The 19,429-nt window shown below is 45.6% G+C and overlaps 2 protein-coding genes and 1 long non-coding RNA gene across 4 annotated transcripts in view; 1 reads left to right on the top strand and 2 right to left on the bottom strand.

Moving 5' to 3' along the window:
- Positions 1-560: 560 nt before the first annotated feature.
- Positions 561-19,429, bottom strand: part of LOC107151434 (cytochrome P450 2B4-like) — an 84,578-nt gene continuing 65,709 nt past the window's right edge. The window contains exons 7-9 of the mRNA XM_048790861.1: positions 6,153-6,340; positions 4,415-4,556; positions 561-1,303 (exon numbers count right to left, since the gene is read on the bottom strand). Of these exons, the coding sequence (XP_048646818.1) occupies positions 1,122-1,303; positions 4,415-4,556; positions 6,153-6,340 (512 nt within the window). The 3' untranslated portion in view covers positions 561-1,121. The remainder of the gene's footprint in view (positions 1,304-4,414; positions 4,557-6,152; positions 6,341-19,429) is intronic.
- LOC125612609 lies at positions 3,720-6,829 on the top strand. The gene is made up of 2 exons (XR_007343084.1): positions 3,720-3,854; positions 6,729-6,829. It is a non-coding gene; the product is annotated as an uncharacterized LOC125612609 (long non-coding RNA).
- Positions 7,490-14,059, bottom strand: LOC107151634 (cytochrome P450 2B2-like). Of its 2 annotated transcripts, XM_015497030.2 has the most exons (5): positions 13,842-14,059; positions 12,652-12,814; positions 12,357-12,506; positions 10,628-10,788; positions 7,490-7,751 (listed from the first exon to the last, which is right to left on the bottom strand). In XM_015497030.2, exons 1-5 carry the CDS (start codon positions 14,010-14,012, stop codon positions 7,605-7,607), a joined length of 792 nt encoding a protein of 263 aa, XP_015352516.2. In that variant the 5' UTR covers positions 14,013-14,059; the 3' UTR covers positions 7,490-7,604. The 2 variants fall into 2 exon arrangements, with proteins under 2 accessions (XP_015352516.2, XP_048646819.1); XM_048790862.1 differs by lacking the exon at positions 12,357-12,506.

Here is a 19,429-nt window from a genome sequence, read left to right as displayed (position 1 = left end):
GGAAAGGCATATGTATCCAAAAAATGTACATAAGCCTAAGGTACTTTGGAAAGATATTCTAACAGGACAATGGAAAGGTCCTGACCCAGTGATTGTCTGGAGTCGGTGTTCTGTTTGTGTTTTTCCACAGGGAGAACAGCAGCCGATTTGGATTCCAGAGAGACTAACTAAAGCAATTTCTACAGACCAAAAAGAAGATGATTTGACTCAAATCCATAACAGCTGATATCCAGAGCTCCAGCTTGGCTATTCTTACATCTGCGACAGTGATTAACCAGGATGCTTTTTTCAATATCTGTTTTATTATTGCCTTTTCCCACATCCTAAAGTTCTATTTTATTTTTTGAGCTCATACAAACCTAGTATGTTTTTCTGATCAGTTTTATTTTTTGACTGTGGAGTTTTTAAACATTGCAATGGAGATTTCACCTAGGTAAAGCTACAAGGCATTTACTATTGTCTTATGTGTTGTATGTCATGTGTGCACACTTCTGTTTTGTGTTGTATGTCTATATGTGCGTATGTCCATAGATCTTATATGAGGAGCGCTCATGAAAAAATGGATCAGAATTTTTTTTATTCACGTGATTTTGTGCCCAGCCAGACTGCGGCAGTCCCCGAATTCATTCCCTATTGCCAAAACAAGAGAGAGATGACAGAAAGAGAGAGAGAGGTCATATGTGAAGCCCTTCAGCACAGATATGGAGCACAAGGAGTGGATAAATGGGACTGTATTTATTCTGAGCAAGGGAGAATTTATTCAGCATGAGCTGTGTCCTGGCAGGCAGAACTGCAGAAGGACCTACTGCCAAGTTTCCTCTTTTGTCCCCAGTTATATACACCTAGAAAGGTACTTGAATACCTTCAAGGTTGGCTCTGACTTTTGAAATTCTATGAATAGGGGAAAGGAGTACACCGGAGAGCCTGGGAAAAGCTACAGCATGATGGAAGGAAGTAGGACTACACAAAGGACCTTCCCATGTTGATGCAGACAAGGACAGGGAAGATGCTGGTCCACAGCAGGTCTCTCAGACACAGGAAAATGTGGAGGCCATCACGGTCATTCCCTACAGGGTAGAAACAATGACCCTGGATCCTTTGGCCCTTTTCCCTCAGCCCATTCAGTGGGGCAGGAAGCGGATCTGGTATGTTGGGGGCACTCTGCCCATACCACTCTCCCGGGGAGTGAGGTCGATGTCCTGGGGAGCCACGGGGCTGGCCACAGAGAAGTTCTGGAGGATGGTGGTGAAGAAGAGGAACAGTTCGTTGCGAGCGATGCCTTCACCAAGACAGATGCGCTTCCCTGTGGGCACAGAGGATCACCATGTGGGCTCGGGGCCAGGGCACATGCTTTGCCTGCCATACCCCAAAGCCCAGGCACCTGTGCACTGCTACGGATTTTCACAGGCTTGATCTTTAACCTGTTGGGTCTTCAGGATAAATGTCCCAATCTTCAGCTGGTGGATCTTCATGTTGATTGTTATAGGAGAGAGTTTATAGCTATTGTTTGATGTTCAAAGGGTTCAGTGGCCTCATAGGAGATAAGAACCCACTTATGTTTGGGTGTGTCAGTGTGTAGGTATGTGTGTGTATATTTCTGACTTGACATTTTTAATGTTCTTCTTTTCTCACGAGGAGCATAGTACTTATCAGGCACTGGCAGGATGACTAAAGGTAAAGATGGAATTTGTAGAAACTCCTAGACTAACACCTGGCTTGCATTAGGAATCCTACAGGTGTAGTTATTGCTATGTCTGGATCTAAGAACCAGTGTGTGTGTGTGTGTGTGTGTGTGTGTGTGTGTGTGTGTTTCTGGCACTCTGTTATTCAGCATGAGCTGTGTCCTGGGAGCAGAACTGCAGAAGGACCTACTGCCAGGTCACTATATATACACACTATACTATATGTCTGTCTCTGGTTTTCTTCTAGTTTCAACCTGAAATCCACCAGCTTCAAAAATTCTCCCCCAAAAATTATTCATGAAGTTGTCAATGGGACCAATGCCCATAAGCTGGTTTTCTATGGGTTCCCTCAGATGGATACTCAGAGGGGTTTGGAAAAACCCCTCTTATTTCCAGACCACAGGCTTAGAGAGGATGGAGGACAGAGACAGCCTGAAAAGTCAGGCAGGGACACAGAGCGCCTCCAGGTACTTCAGTCCTTCCTCATCTGCAATCTGACCGCCCTGGGAAGGCCCAGTGGAGGGCAGGATTCCAGGCATCCACCTCACCTTTCAAGCTGCTGCAAAGTTGTGCCTGCTTGGATGCATCTGGCAAGGGGTCTGTGTTCTTTTGGCATTTCCAGATGTCAGGAGATGGGACCTTGGAAGTACTCAGGGCGGATCTCTGGGCAGGTTCTGCTGAAACTGGTTCGGTGACCCAGATTTTTCCAGAACAAGCTAAGGCCTGTTGTCTCCCACTCAGCACACCCTCCCCATTCCTAGAACTGTCTTTCTGTTTGGACACCTTCTGATATCTCCTTGACGCTCACATTCTTTGGCTCAGTGCCTCTTTCTGTTCAGGCAAAGTCTATTCTTGTCATTAAATACACATGACACGCACTGTTCTATGTTCATTTTTATATTTTCTTCTCTTTTCACTTTCTTCCATCTAAATTCCTTGCCTATTCTACCTCTCTCATCTATTTATACCTATGTCCCTATCATATTTTTCATCTCCCTCTAAATATACCTCTCTACTTCTGTCTCTTTTTTCTGTCTCTTATTGGGTCTCTCTCCTTCTTCTTCCTCTACTGCCCCGCCTTCTTCTCCTCCCACTGCTGCTACTCTTTCTCTCCTTTTTGTTTCTACTTCTCTCTCTCTCTCATTTCTCTGTGGTCTCAGGTTCACTCTCTGTCTCTAACAGACTGTCTATCTCCCTGTCTCTGTCCCTCTCTCTGTCTAGTCCCCATCACTTCTCCATTGCTTAGCTCTGTTTCAGTCCTTACTCCTCTAAGTCTCTGCCTCTCCCTAAACTTAGGCCGGGGCTACTGGATGGGGAACTGACCTTCACCCACCATCTCACGTGTTCCCTGCTCTCACTGAAGACAGAACGAGGACCCTGAAGACCACATTCTACAGAACTGGGGGCTGAGCCAGAGTCTGGGCCACTGAAGTCACTGATGAAACTCATAATTAGGAACTTGTTTCTGAGGCCTTCCTTCCTCCCCAAAGACGAGGAACCTAGATGTTGAGTTTTCCTTGGGTGGAGCTTTCAAGTTAAATAGTTTAATCTAAACCCCACTGAGTAAACTGCACCCTAATTTCATATTAACCAAAGGGCAACGGAACATGAGAGCACATTCCTGGAACAAGTAAGCAAGGTTCAGCCAATCCCAGCACTGCACTTCAGCCAATTGCAGGCTGCAAACTGCTCAGATCTGTCCAAGGCAGCCACAGGGAGCCAGACTAACCCACCTATTTCTGCTATTTGGTTCCTTTTTCTGTTTACAACACTACCTGCCCATGCAGCTGGGTGGAACTCTCTAAATCTTCACCACTGCAGGATGTGGTCAATTCATGAAGTGTTACTTAGCTAAAATTAATTCTACAAAATTTGTCTAAAATTTTCTTTTACCAAGCCACAGTGGAGAGTGGGAATAGGGACAAGTGTGTACAAGACTTTCCCCAGCCCCAGTGCTCAGGCATCAAAGCAAACTCCTCTCCAGCCCCCGAGGCTCCACCCATCTGAGCTCTTCACCCTCAGCCCCTTTCCTAATCTACACCTAGCGCTTCTTACAATTGCTCTCATGGGCCACCTGGCTCTGCCCTGCTGTTGCCTCCACCTGGAACCTTCTTTCTCAGTAGCTGATCAACACTCACCCACCAGGCCTCTGCCTGAAAACGAGTTTCTCAGGTGAGCTTTTCCTCACCTACCCACCAAAATTAGTATTTCCTATTTTGTGCTTCCAATACCTGATTAATGATATTACTTGACCCTGTTAGTGTATACTTTGTGTCTGGAAGTTCTTAGCTCAGGAGGGGCATTAAATCATTTAATTGGATGATTATTGGGGACTGGTTGATGAATGTCTATCTCAGCTGCTGAACTACAAGTTTCCTGGGGTAGGATCTGTGTCTTTATGTGGTTTGTTTGATGCATTATTTTTTGTCCCCTGGACCCAGTGCTGCATTAGTTTTTAGTTGTTGCTCCATTTTTTAAAGAAGGTGACTTTGTTCAGGTCTAGAGATTTCCCAACATTTGCCCAAGGTCCTGCTCATCAAGGTGAGCCTTGGGACATAATGTCACTTCTCAAGTCTCCTGGCAGGGTGGTAGTGAAGATGCAATGGGACAGTACAGGTAAAGCAACTGGAATATGCTGAGCCCTCACAAAACAAAGACCTATCATTGTGTGTCTCAAGGAGCAGATGGGACCTGCCCCTGGTGTCTGCAAAGGGATCCCAGGTCCAGCCTACCTGCCGAGAAGGGGATAAAAGCTTCGTTCTTCTTCAGTGCCCCGTTGGCATCCAGAAAGTGGTCAGGGTTGAAGGTGTCTGGTTCTTCAAAGTAATGCGGGTCATGGAGAGCAGAGCTCAGGATGGGGTACACTTCAGTGTTCTGAGGAAAGGTTAAAAGATCAAGAGACACTGCCATTTTATCAAGAATACAAGTAATAATAAATGCTGGCCAGGATGTGGGAGGAAAGTATGCTCATATATTGTGGTGGGACTGAAAACTACAACCATTTTGGAAAGCAATATGGAGATTCCTCAAAAGACTAGGAATGGAATCACCATGTGACCAAGTTATCCCACTCTTTGGTATTTATTCAACAGAACTAAAATCAGCATGCTATAGTGACACAGGTGCATCAATGCTTACAGCAGCATAATTCACACTAGCCATGTTATGGAACCAACCCAGATGCTCATCAATAGATGAATGGATAAATAAAATATCTTATATATACACAATAAAGTTTTATTTAGCATAAATAATAATGAAATTGTGTGATTTGCTGGTAAATGGATGCAACTGGAGAACATTCATGCTAAGTGAAATAAGCCAGAAACAGAAAGTTAAGGGTTGAATGTTTTCTCTCATATGCAGAAGCTAGAGCAGAGGAAGGAAAATAAGTGGGGGGGCATGTCCCATGAACACAGAGAGCAGATCAGTGGAGAGAGGAAGGAGATTGAAGGGAAGGGAGGAGGAACTGAAAAGGGAGGAACTGCAGAATCAGATTGACAAAATTATGCTATGCACGTACACAAATATACCACACTGAATTGCACCTTTATATATATATATATATATAAACCACCAAAGTAAAAAAAAGAACAACAACAATAAATAAACATAAGGAAGACCAGTAGAGTATAGGAATTGAAACTGAGGAGGGAAGAGGAGAGGTTAAAAGGAAGCAAAGGGCAATGGAATCACCATGTGACCAAGTTATACCAAATTATACTCAATGTGTGAGTGATCATGTCATCATGAGCCCCACTGTTATGTATAACTATAATGCAGTAGTAAAAACATTTTCTAAATATTGCCATTCCCTAGCTCTCACACACAATTAACAAATTGATAGCACAAAACAAAAATGGAAACAAGGAGGCCCTATGAAGAAGCCTGTTGGGGTTTAAGTGTGCAGAGTTTAGCTCCCTCAGGCCTGACATTTTGCAAGAGCTGTGGCTGTGATTTAGGTCAGCTGAGGCAAACCTCAGCTAGGAGGAGGAAAAGTTCTCTTCCCCTTATCGCAAGTCACAAGTTCTGCATGGTTTGGCCAAGAGGAAGAAGCTTCCTGCATACTTATCCTGGGAACAGTACATTCTGAAGAAACAAATGCATCCTCAGAGGAGTAGATAATGTCTACAAAGAACTTTAGGAGGGTACTTATCAAACAAACAGGAACAATTTGAATCTAGCTCTGTGTATCCGCTGAGGCATGATATTTGGACAATGTGGGTAAAGTGTTATTGAAGAATTGCTTGCTTTGTTAGAAGAAGTGTATAAAAGGAACTTGCAAATAAACTTCAGCATGCAGTTGCGATTGCTGCCTTGGCTCTGCATCCCCTGTGTCCCGGTTATTTCGTGACCCTTACCCAGGGACCCGAACGCTCTAGACGTTCACAGAAGCCCACAAGGGGTTGAGATTGTGGGCTAAAAGAACAGAGCACGCCCACACAGAGCCATGGAGCCCGCTGCTCTCACCTTGGGGATGATGAACCCTCGAAAATAAGTGTCCTTGGTGACTATGTGAGGCACACCAACGGGAATGAGGTCTGCGAATCTCTGAATCTCATGGATGACGGCCTCCGTGTAAGGCATCTTGGTGCGGTCATCAAGGGCTGGTGGGCGGTGTGAGCCAATCACCTGCTCAATCTCCTTTTGGACCCTTTCTGCACCAAAGAGGGGAAGCATGAGCCTCTTTTCACATAAGCATTTCACCAGCGACACTGTTTCAGTGGGTCAGTGAGCCAAGAAAATCCTAGGGCAAAAGCTTACATCATTGATATACTTCAGAGCAATCAGCTGGGGTGATGAGAGGAAGAATTAGAATTCTAACCCTTTCAAATTCAATGAATCTAATGAACTGTCTCCTATATGCACAGAAACCCTGCAGGCACACAGCATGCACACAAGCACACATGCACACCCACACCCCACATTCACAACTTCACAAGGAATTTTAGGTTAATAACTCCATATTAAGAACCTGTCAAAACTTCACCCTCAAAGATGAACAGAAAATGATCCAATATTTGTGTGCATGTGTGTTCATTACAGGTGAACACTGCACTCAATCCTCAGGAAAATCACAGTGGAATAGATCAATGGATTAATCTATGAGCAAGTGGATAAAGAAATGATTGCATAAATCAGTCAAACAGATCAATTCTTGAATGAAAAGATTGATAATTAATGAAATGAGCAAACAAATGAACGGATTGTGTATTCGGCTTATCAACTGATAGATGGATGGAATAAAGAATCAATTAAGAAACAATTATCAATTATCAATTCATTGGGTTCATTGCTTTATTTACCAATCACATAAATGTTGGATTTATGGGGCCATGTCCATGTGAATGGATAAATTAGTGAATGTCTGATAAAACAAAGGAATAAATGAAGGGGTAGGTGGAATGATAAATGAGAGATGATAAATGAATCATCATTAAGTGGATAAGTGAGGGAATGGATGGATGGATGGGTGGCTGGATGTGGGATGAATAAGAAGATGGTTGATAAAAGGTTTAAGGAATGAAACCCAGTTAATAAAAAATGGGTGGGTGTCGTGTGAATGAATGAATGAGCCAAGTCATCAGTGACCAACAGTCCATTCAACTCTTCTTGCTGTCTCTTATACACATCTACACAGAGCGCCTCCAGGTACTTCAGTCCTTCCTCATCTGCAATCTGACCGCCCTGGGAAGGCCCAGTGGAGGGCAGGATTCCAGGCATCCACCTCACCTTTCAAGCTGCTGCAAAGTTGTGCCTGCTTGGATGCATCTGGCAAGGGGTCTGTGTTCTTTTGGCATTTCCAGATGTCAGGAGATGGGACCTTGGAAGTACTCAGGGCGGATCTCTGGGCAGGTTCTGCTGAAACTGGTTCGGTGACCCAGATTTTTCCAGAACAAGCTAAGGCCTGTTGTCTCCCACTCAGCACACCCTCCCCATTCCTAGAACTNTTGCTCGGTGCTTCTCCACACTGTGGCCGATGAAGGTGAGGACCTCCTGCAGGTTCTCGTAGACTTGCCTGTGGGTGCCGGGAAAGTGCTTCAGGACGTCGGAGAAGAACTCAAACACCTGCAAGAAGGAAGGGGCACTGAGGAGTTCCAGGGGCCTAGCTATCAAGTCACGTGGAGGGCAGCCATGCAGGGCCCAACGCCTCTGTGGGGAACCTCTGTCTTTCCCCTCCCCGCCCCTCTTCTTCACCCTCTCCCTCCTCCACCCCTCATCAGAATCAATCTCTATCCCCACTCTCTTTGTCTTCTCTTTTTTCCTCTATTCTTTCTCCCAAGCCCTCATTTGCTTTTTTCTTTTCCTTTTTGGTTTTTAAAAAATATTTTTGGCACCTTGTAATTGTACATAACAGTGCAAATCACTATGCCATATTCATACATGCACATACTCTAATTTGATCAATTTCAATCCCCAGTACCTTCCCTTTCTCTTCCCTTCCCTCCCCATCCACTCTGCCCATCCTTTTTCTGTTGGTTCTACTATTATCTTAATTAGTACATCATGATTTATATATACATGAATCCTTGTATGATATTTGTACACCGACATAACATTATTCAGCCCCCAGTACTTCCCCAATCCTCCCCTTCTCCATACCTCCCAATCTTGTTCCTCTACTCTGTGGTACTGGGGATTGAACCCAGGGGCACTTGACCAGGGAGAGACAGGGTCTCGCTGAATTGCTAAGTGACTCAGCCTGGATAAGTTGCTGAGGCTGGCTTTGAACTCCCAATACTCCTGCCTTAGCCTCTTGAGATACTGAGATTATAGGTGTGCACCACCATACCCAGTTCTTTCTTCTGTTTCTTGAGAGACACCCTCATTTTTAATATCTATTCTCCCCTGCCCTTTGGCTTCTACATCCAAGAAAAAAATTCAATCCATAACTTTCTGAATCTGGCTTATGTTACTTAATTTCTCCCATCCATCCATTTACTTGCAAATGGCATAATTTTATTCTTATTTATAGGTGAGTAGAACTCCATTGTGTATACCACATTTTCTTTATCTTAGTCTGTTGATTGGCACCTAGGCTAGATCCATAATATGACTATTGTGAATTGCACATCTATTAACATTAGTATTCATATATCACTATAGTATTCTGATTTTAGATCTTTTGGATACATACCAAGGAGTGGGATATCTGGTTCATGTGGTGGTTCTATTTCTAATCTTTTGAGGAATCTCGATACTGCTTTCCAAAGTGGTTGTACTAATTTTCATTCCCACCAAAAATATATGAGTGTACCTATTTCCCCACATCCTCACCAGAAATTATTATTATTTGTATTCTTGATGATTGCCATTCTGACTAGAGTGAAATGAAATCTCAGTGTAGTTTTCATTTGCATTTCCCTGATTGCTGTGGATGTTGAACATTTTTTCTTGTATTTCTTGGCCATTTTTATTTCTTCTTTTGAAAAAAAATGTTTATTTAGATCTTTTGCCCATTAATCAATTTGGTTATTTTGATGATATTGTTTTTTAGTTTTTTATATATTCTGGGTATTTTCTTCTGTCAGAGGAGTACCTGGCAGGGATTTTCTCCCATTCTGTAGGCCTTCTCTTATGCTCTTTAATGTCCTTTGCTGTGCAGAAACTTTTTAATATGGTGGCATCCCACTTACTGATTTTTGGCTTCCTTTCTTGAGCTTTAGGGATCTTGTTAAGGAAGTTGGTGCCTGTGCCAATATGTTGGATTTCTGCCCCTATGTTTTCTTCTAGCAGTTGCAAAGTTACCTCTCTAATTCCTAGGTCTTTGATCCACTTTGAGTTGATTTTTGTGTGCTAAAGATAGGGATCTAGTTTCAATGTTCTACATATAGATACCCAGTTTTCTTAGCACCATCTGTTAAATTTCTCCAACATATATTTTTGTCACCTTTGTGAAGGATCAGGTGACTATGTCTGTGTGGATTTGTCTCGTGCCTTTCATTGTGTTCCACTGGTCTTGGTGAGTGTTGGAAGGCCAAGACCATGCTGTTTCATTTCTGTCTCTGCAGTATGATTTGAGACCAGATATTGTGATGCCTCCACTGTGGCTCTTCTAACTCATTATTGCTTTGGCTATTCTGGGTCTTTTATTCTTCCAAATGAATTCTAGACCTGTTTTTCCTAGTTCTGCAGAGAATATCACCTGGTGTTCTGGTTTAGATGTGGTGTCCCCTAGAAGTTCACGTGTAAGACAATACAAGAAAGTTTGGAGGAGAAATTATTGGGTTATGGCCTTAACCTAATCAGTGAATTAATCCCTGGTGGGATTAACTGAATGGTCACGGGAGGCAGGTGGGGTGTGGCTGGAGGCAGGTGGGTGTGGCTGGAGGAAGTGGACAAGGTATCTGGGTATATATTTGTATCTGGAGAGTGGAGTCTCTTTCTCTGCTCTCTGATCGCCATGTGATCTCTTTCCCTCTGCCACACTCTCCTGCCTTGTGGCTCTTGTCTCATCTGGAGCCCTGAGCGATGGAGCCTGCTGTCTACGGATTGAGACCTCTGAAACCCTGAGCCCTTAAATAAACTTTTCCTCCTCTACAATTCTTCTGGTCAGATACTTTAGTGAGCAGCAAAAAAAAAAAAAAAAAAAAAAAACACTGATTAAAACACCTGGCCTTTTGATGGGGACTGCATTGAACCTGGAGAGAGCTTTGAGTAAATGATCACTTCGACCATATCAATTGAGCCTGTCCGGGAACAGCCACGCCCTAGTTTTCTTAGTCTTTCTGACCCTGTGTTTCTCCCTCCCCTTCCCTCCCCTTCCTTTCTTTCAACCTTCCTACTCCCGTCCCCCTCTTCCCCTCCAGGAGTCAACATCCCTTTCTCTCCATGTGGTCTCTGTCCTTCTTCGGCCCTAAATGCATTTCTTTGCCCCCAGAACTGACCATCCTTTCCCACCTCCCTGAATGTCCCCCTCGTCCTCTTCTCCTCCTGCCACTGACCTGGCTGGAGAAGGAGCTGATCAGCGCGAATGACTGGTAGAACATGTCCAGCAGCCGCAGGAACTCTCGGTCTTTATAGTCGAAGCGTTCTCCAAAGACGATGGAGCAGATGATGTTGGCCGTGATGGACTGGAAGAGGAAGGTGGGGTCCAGGAGGGCCCCTAGGAGGAGAAGGCGGCAGGTCACAGGTCACAGACTCCAGAGCCTGGGGACAATCTGGCTGCTGCCCCATCTCTCTGTGACTGTCCACCGCTGCTCCAAAATAAAAAGAATAATTGTAACAGCTTGCGCTGGCACAGACTGTCAGGCCCTACTCTTAGAACTCACATTTCTTTCAATCAGTTTTTACCAAAACTTTGTAAGGAAGATGCTCTTCTATTATTACCTCCCACTTTACAGTTGGTCAGACAGGTCGAGTAATGGAAGGTTGCACAGGTTCTCCTTCCTGAGGGCAGCATTCAGACCCAGAGACAGAGCCAGTGCTGTTGACCACTCCCCTGCCTCTCTTCTGGACCCCACCTCTGACTGTGTGACCTCCTAGAGTCAAGTCTTTGGGGCAGGGCTGCAAAGCAGAGCTCCATCGATGCCTTGTGCAGATTCAGAAGCCCCGATGGCTGCACCCCTCACTCCCACACCCAGGTAGTATCTTCGCTTCATCCCGAGGACTCTCTGGTCTTGTTTGAATCATTCTTCATTTGCTCGCTGAAGCCTGTGTTTGGCAGGTGCAGTCCTGGTCCCTGAGGCTGGGAAGGAGGGAGCTGGGAGCCCAGGAACCTCAGGTGAGTGCAACCCCTGTCTCTGGATCTCACCTGCTTTTGCTCATTCCTCTGCAGACCTTTCTTTGAGGTTTGTCTGTCTGTCCCTCTAATTTTCTATCTCCAATTGTCTTCCTTTCTTTTTACCTCTCTCATTCTCTTTCTCTCTCTCTCTCTCTCTCTCTCTCTCTCTCTCTCTCTCTCTCTCTCNCTTCCTTTCTTTTTACCTCTCTCATTCTCTTTCTCTCTCTCTCTCTCTCTCTCTCTCTCTCTCTCTCTCTCTCTCTCGCTCATTTTTCTCTTTCTTTTTTTCCATCACTGTCTCCTTCTCCTTCCCTGTCTCTGTCGCTCTGTTCCTCTGTCCTTCTTATCAGTCTCTCTGTCCCTGTCACTCCTTCCTGGCTCCACATAGATGTCTCAGAGTCTCCTGAGAAGTGTTGCTAAGAGTGAAGATGAAGGCCTGGTATAAATGAGGTGGACGTGCTGATAAAGGGCCTGCCACCTACACGCCACATTATGAAGAATCTAAAATCACCAGAAGTGTCCTGGGGCTGCCCCAGAGCAGAACACAGCCCCTGCCTCTTTGCTTGCTGGCACATCACCCAAGGAAAGAAAAACACAGTTCATTATTTTCCATGTCTGCCAATCTGTTGCTTCTCTTTGCTTTCTTTTACATGTCCTATTTTTGACTTTGACACATACGATCAATCCATAAATTGATTGCCCTGAACACAAGTGAATGGCAAGCTAATCACTCAGTCTGTCTTGGAAGCTAAAAACTTCACATCTCTTTCCCTAACTTTCTTGGTTTCTCACTTGCCGTCTCCATCTCCATTCCCATCTCTCTGTTTCTTTATCTCTGTCTCTGCCCTTCTTTCTCTGCCCACATGTACCTCTCTGTCTTTCTGTTGCTGTGCACCCCACATCCCTCTCTGGTCCACTGTCTTTCTTTCTTGTGCATCCCTGGGCCTCACCCTTGGATTTCCTCAGCTCCTCCACCAGACACTGAGCCTCCTCCTGAATCCGTTCCTCAATGCTCTGCTTTCCCATCCCGAAGTCCCTCATGGTGGCCAGAGAGAATCTCCGAAGGGTTTTCCAACGTTCTCCATTGGCAAAGATCACACCTGGGGGTGTAGGAGAGGCATGGGTTGCAGAGGAAGTTGGAAGGAGTCTGGCTCTGTCCCCACCCCTTGTCCTCCCTTCTCAGACTCCCCTTTCCCAGGTCCCATCTTCCATCCCACCCCATCCCAGGGACTTCTAGGTCCTCACCGTATCCCTGGAAGATTGGCTCAATGATGGCCAGTGTTCCCCGACCAGAGAAATCCTCAGCTTGGTCCACCAGGGCCTCCCGTATGGCCTCTGTCCCACACAGCATGACCACGGGCTTTGGTCCCAGGTACATCGTGAACACATCCCCATATTTCTCTCGAAGCTGCCAAGCACATCCACACCAGGGTTGATGTTAGTCCGTGCACACCTCCGTTGTTAACCATGAAATGCTAAGATGCAGATTGGTCCAGAGGTGTCTCCCACAAGACCCTCCTCCCTCAGCCGCCAGCTCCCTTCTCAGGACCCAGCCACTAAGGGGTCAATGCACAGTCCGGGCAAGCCACTCTGATTGGTTGGGCCCTAAGAATCCACATGCTTCAGTATTTTAATGCCATCCTGCCTGTGCCCTTGAGTCTGGCCACATCTCCTGCGCCTCTCAAAGAATCTCCTGTGACCCAACTGCTTTCTGCCTCTTGACCATTTCCTGAGAGGACGACTCTGACCCACCCACTTGGCAGATGTGAAGGGACAGTGATGGCCTTCTAGCCTTGCTCATGAAATGGTAAAAGCCATCGTATCAGCCACTTGGGAAACAGCTGGGCAGTACAGTCACTCCTTGGCATCCACATGAACTGGCCCACGACATCCCTGGAATACCAAAACCCCTCGAATGCTAAAATTAAGTACTTAAAATGGTGTAGTATTTACATATAATAAATGTTCATCCTCCAATATACTTTAAATCGTCTCTAGATTACTGATAAACCTGGAGGAATATATTGCGTCTGTCCCAGCCCTGACTCAGGCCAGCCTCTGCTCCCTCTTGTTGGCAGAAATAATATCCCCTGAACTGGTGCCACCCTGTTCCTCTCTTCCAGGGATAGGGAGGCACCCAAGGTCACAGCCGAGGGTGAAAGAGGACAGCAAAGGTCTGCACCGCAGCTCACATCCACACACCTCTGCACGGCCACCCGCCCCCTCGAGGACAGCGCCCCTCGCACAGCTCCAGCTGAGCAGGGATGCCTCTGGCCATCTGACCACTCTCCATCAAGATTCAGGCTCAGGCCCTTCACACACCAGCCGTCCACCCAACCCCTGAGCTGGAAGGAGGCCTTGCTCTTCCTGCTGAGGGATCCCCAAGTACAGAGGCAGCAACCAGCCCGCCTCAGGGCCCCGTCCATCTGTCTCACCCTCAGGAAGGAATTGAGCAAGCCTCCTCTCTGTAGCTGCAGAAGGTTCCCCAAGAAAGGCAGAGGACGGGGGCCTGGTGGGAGGCGGCCTCGGGCCTTTGGGCGACCCCTGACCAGCAGAAGGAAGAGGCCTGTGAGCAGAGCAAGGAACAGGAGGACACTGAGCTCCATGGTCCTGGTCTGACCGCCGTCCACTAGCTGCAGCCTGAGCTGGACCTTTTATCCTGAGCCTCCTCCCCACCCAGTTATGCAACCCCATCTGCTCCCCGCCTCCCTCCCATCACTGTCCAACTGTCCATAGTGTGAAGGTAGCAGAGAGGTGCTGAGTGCTCACATTTCCTGCTTGCTTGATCCCGCAACCCGCCCCCTCCCTAGATGTTGGCAGGGAATCTGGGAAAGTGATAACACAATGCATGGGGTGGGGGCTTGCTGGTGTGTGTGTGTGTGTGTGTGTGTGTGTGTTGCATCTTTTCTTCTGTAGTTGTGTGTGGTTGAGCGTGTAACTGTCCACAAGATTTGTCTGCTTGTTTATACTGGCCTGCACTTGTCCATGCCTACTTGCCACCGTGTGAGTGTTGGTGTGCTTTTGATATGTCAAGGGATGTTTCCTACACGTGAAGGGACATTTTTTTCGTGTAGGTGCTGGTGTGCATTTCTGTGCTGTGACAACCTGCACATCATCAGCTCATCAGTAGCCTGAGCTTACATCACAATTTCTATGTCCTTCACTTCGCCTCCTCTCATCCCCTGGCCGCAGCACCATCTTACAACACAAGAAGGGGGAGCACAGTACAATGGGATATTTTGAGAGAAAGGCCATACTCATAACTTTCATTACAGTCTATTATTGTAATCATGTTATGTTTTTCTATATGCTACTTTTGTTCATCTCCTACTGAGCCTAACTTGCCAATTAAACTTCCATACAGATATTTGTAAAGCAAAGTGTCTACAGGGTTCAGCAGTATCCAAAGTTTCAGGTATCCCCGAATTTGCTATGGAAGCGTTCTATATGCTGCTCTGTAGAGATCCAAAAGCTGCGATCTCTTAAGACTGTCAAGGTGGCAACAAATATCATCATGAACTTTGGCGGGAACATTCAAACCATAAGATAGCTCCGGGTTTCTCTGGCCACTCTGCTCCAGTCTATCTCTCCTTTGCTGTGAGCCTTCACCCATGTGGCTTCTGGTGTGGTCAGTCCATATTTGTCAAATATGAGAATAAAGGTTTCCATCCCCTGCACCCCGTGTTGGCCTGGGCCCACTCTCTACCTCTCTGTTTTAAGGGGTCCTCCCAGGACGGAGACGTAGCTCAGTGGTGCAGCACTTGCCTAGCACGTGTGAGGTCCTGGGTGGGATCCCTGAGTCTGAAATCATAAAATAAAGTAAATGCACCTCCTTCTCTTTAAGGGGGAGTGAGGGAAGAGTGAGAGGGGATGAAGCAGTATCGTTCTTTTTAAAAATTGTTATTTATTGGTTCATATTAATTATACACAATGGTGGACTTCGTTGTGACTCATTCCTACATGCATGTAAAGTAACATGGTTGATATTCCTCCCAAGTACGTCCTCTTTCCTGCTCCTCCTCCCTCCCAGTCCCCTTCTTGTATCCTAATGTTTCCCTTCAGTCTTCACCCCTCTCTCCCTCTCTAGTTTCCACATATGTGAGAAAACACAACCCATTTCCTTCTGAGGCTCACTTATCTCACTTAACATTGTGCTCTCAAGTTCCACCCATTTTCCTGCAAATGATAGAACTTAGTTCTTCTCTACGGCTGAGTAAAACTTGACGTTGTAATAGACCACATTTTCTTTATCCATTCATCTGTTGACCAACATCCAGGCTGGTTCTGTAACATAGCTATTGTGAATTGTGCTGTAATAAACCTGGGTACGCATATGTCACTCTAACATGCTGACTTTGATTCTTTTGGATAAAATACTGAGGAGTGGAAGAACTGGGTCGTATGGTGGTTCCATTCCTAGTCTTCAAAGCAACTTCAACATTGATTTCCATGGTGCTTGTACTAATGGACAGTCCTACCATCACTTATGAGAGAGTCTTTTCCCCTGTTCTCTTGCCATCATTTATTCTTATTTGTATTCTTGATGACTGCTATTCAATGGGAGTGAGATGAAATCTCCCTGTAGTTTTGATTTGCATTTCTCTGAAAGCTGAAGACTTGAACATTTTTTTCATACAATTGTTGGCCATTTGTGTGTCTTCATTTGAGAATGGTCTGTTCAGTTCATTCACTCATTTATTGAATGGGTTATTTCTGGGGATTTGTTTTTTTTGTTTGTTTGTTTTGTTTTGTTTTGGGGTTGTTTTTGTTTTTTTGGTTTGACAGGGCAAGGGGTGGTCTTTGGAAATTTAACCCAGAGGCACTTTACAACTGAGCTACAGCCCCAGCCATTTTTTGTTTTGTTTTGTTTTGTTTTTGAGACAGGTTCTTGCGAAGTTGCTCATGGCTTTGCAAAATTGCTGAGACTGGCCTTGAACTTGCGTCCTCCTGCCTCAGCCTACCAAGCTGCTGGGATTACAGGCATGGGCCACCATGCCTGGCTGGCTTTGTAAAAAGATTTTAATGTTGAGGGGTTGTTTTAGTTCTTTGTATAATCTGAATATTAATCCTCTACCAGAAGAGTAGCTGGCAAAGATCTCCTCACATTCTGCAGGATCTCCCTTCTCCTCATTGCTTCCACTGCTTTCCAGAAGCTCTTCGCTGTGATGAGGCAACAAAGTTAAGCAGACCTTTTGCCAGACCCAGGACCCTGACCCTGACATCTGAGTCACAATCCATTGACCAATGATTGATGAGAGGACAGAAAAACAGTGTGTTTTCAGGGGTGGAAATTTGCTTTTCTGATATTGGAGAGGTGCTACCATAGACTTTCCTGACCTTAGAACCTTGCTCCCCTGTGCTGGGTCATCTGGCGCCAAGCCTGGGTTACCATGCCAGCCCAGGACTTCCTGGTGAAGGGCGCATGAAGTGCTTTTTGCTCTTACAGAGAAATTCACTGAATCTTTATGCTTTGAGGGAGATATTATTGTCATCCCAATTTTATTGAAAAGCCTGAAAAAAGAAGTTGAGAGTCTCCCCCAAGATCGCCCGGTGGGTTGGAGCTACATCATCCAATGTGGTACTAGCTTGCCACACAGGGCCTCAAACATCTTCAAGTTTACATGCTCCATAACATTTAAATTTGATTTTAACTTTAAAACTTGATACTCAATTCAGCTATTGGGGAACTGTTAGCTATTTTTGGAAAATTTTTATGAATCAGCTTTATAAATGGTAAGTGGGATGCCCTGTCAAGGCCACTAACTGAGACTATTATGGGTTCCTGTTCTTTGTTGCCATCCCTCAGGGAACACTGACCTTATTGCCTGGTGCCCTGTGCCTTGGAAACAGTTTTTAGAACAAGTTCTCTGTTGTGTGGTTATTTCTTTGGGAAGGTTGGTCTGACCACTGTGTCTTCACCTTGGCTCCAAGATGCCCTGTTTGTATTTGTGTGGTGTTGTGTTGTGTGCTTCTGTGTGTGTCTGCTTGTGCTGGTCCTGTTTATATGTGTGTGTGTGTGCGTGTGTATGTGTGTGTGTGTGTGTGTCCTGGTCTCTGCCTTTGTGGTGGTCTGCAAGTGCTCAGTGTCTTTCTCCTTCACTTCTCCTCCTCTGGGATAACCATAGGCACAGAGATTATGAGAGAAACAGAGAGAGGATGGGAAAGCCATAATGGGTGAGACCCAGGCAGGGATGTGACCTAGGACATCAGGACATAACCGCAGAGAGCTCTGGACCCCTGTGTCTCTCTGAGCTGGACACTTGTCTCCCTGTTTCTGAGTACTTTCATCTTCCTCTGGTGGGCCTCCCTGCCCCTCCCACATCCCTCTCACTCTGTATCTGTTCTTTTCTAATCTCTGAGCTCTAGGAGCACAGTGTTGGGTCCAGTGTGATTGATGTCTGATGTGCTTGGCTCTGTCTACATCAGCATTGTGCACCTGTACTCTCCCCGTCCCCAGCAGAAGGTCAGGCCCTAATTGCCCAACATGAGAATTAGTGTGTACACATCTGCCCATCTCTTTCTTTTTTTTTCCTTTCTTACATCTTGCTTGCCAATGCAAAACCAACCAGGAGCCTGGCAGAGGAGATGGGGTGGCACCAGGGTGGGGTGAAGCCAGTGCTCTATGTGAGTCTGAAAGTCCAAGCTGCTGGGTCCAGCCTCAACCCAGCCTCCTCTGACCCAGGAAGAAGGAAGCAACAGAGTGCACTCTGTTCATCCCTGACCTTGGAGAGGTGTCACTGTGGACTTTCCTGACCTCAGGATCTTGCTTCTGCTCTACCGGGCCACGTGGCACTAGGTTGCAAAATGGTCCTCATTCCAGACCCAGGAAACACTCACTTGGAGGCAAAAAAAAGTGCTTACAACTGAGTTCTCACCCTTGAAGGGAGGTACCATCATTCTCCCCATTTTACCGATGGAGGGAGTAGAGCACAGGCAGATCAAGAATCTTACCCAAGGTCGCGCAGAAGTTTGAGATACATTGTTCAACAGGGCAGCCACTTGCCACACTCGGCCTTTAAACTTGAAATGTGGTGTGGCCAAACCAATTCACGCTTCATTTAACTTAATCCCAAAAGTCAGCATGCAATTCAGCTACTGTGAAACTTCCAAGTATGCTGGTACAACTGAGATACGCCAATCAGTTCTTCCAATGGTAAAATTCATGAAAGCTAAAAAAAATATCAAGGATTTCTAAAGAAAATTTAGGGTCCTGATTAAGGACACCAGATTTCAAAGATACAGTTTAAAAATGAAAGAAAGAGAAAGATAATGGATGGCAGACACAAAAAGAGGAAGAAACTCAGAGATAAAGAGGACAAGAAAGATAGACTGGGAGATAAGACAGAGATACAGCTAGAGAACAAGAAGGATCAAGACTCACAGAGAGAGAGAGAGGAGAAGAGCAAGAGGGGGGCAGAGACTGAGAGACCCAGGAACAGAGGGGCGCAGTCCTATTGCACTGCTAAAGCCTTTAAAAACTGTCAGGTGGGGCAGGCACCTGTGAAGGCGCTTGTTTTCATATCCAAAAGGACGCTTATATTATATTCAAAAATTTTAACAGATTTCCTGTACAATCAATGACATGCAATTCACTGTGTGCATCAAACTGTACAATTAGGCAAGATTTGAGGTATTATAAATCCAGGTAACCTTGACCACAATCATGATAATGAACACACCCACCTCCTCTAAGCATCTGGGTCCCCTCTTGTACCTCCTCCCTCCTCCCGTTCCAACCCCTCCAGAGGCATCCACTCATCTGCTATGGTCACCTTGTTACATTTCCTAGCATTTGTATAAATGGAATCATAAATTATCCTTTTTTTGTCTGCCTTCTTCTTCCGCATCACTCTTTTGAGGTTCCCAGTAGGTTGAAGAAGGGCCTCCCATGTATGTGTGCATCCTCATACCTGGAACCTGGGATTGTTCCTTTATATAGCAAAAGGGACTTTGTAGGTGTGATTAGATTAAGGATCATCAGATAAAGAAATGAGCAGTAGGAGATGTAAGATGGGAAACAGGA

This window comes from Marmota marmota, unplaced genomic scaffold, assembly GCF_001458135.2.
Source record: "Marmota marmota marmota unplaced genomic scaffold, marMar, whole genome shotgun sequence".
Classification (NCBI taxonomy): domain Eukaryota; kingdom Metazoa; phylum Chordata; class Mammalia; order Rodentia; family Sciuridae; genus Marmota; species Marmota marmota.
Note: the sequence above shows the minus strand (reverse complement) of the source record. Positions and strands in the feature narration are given on the sequence as shown.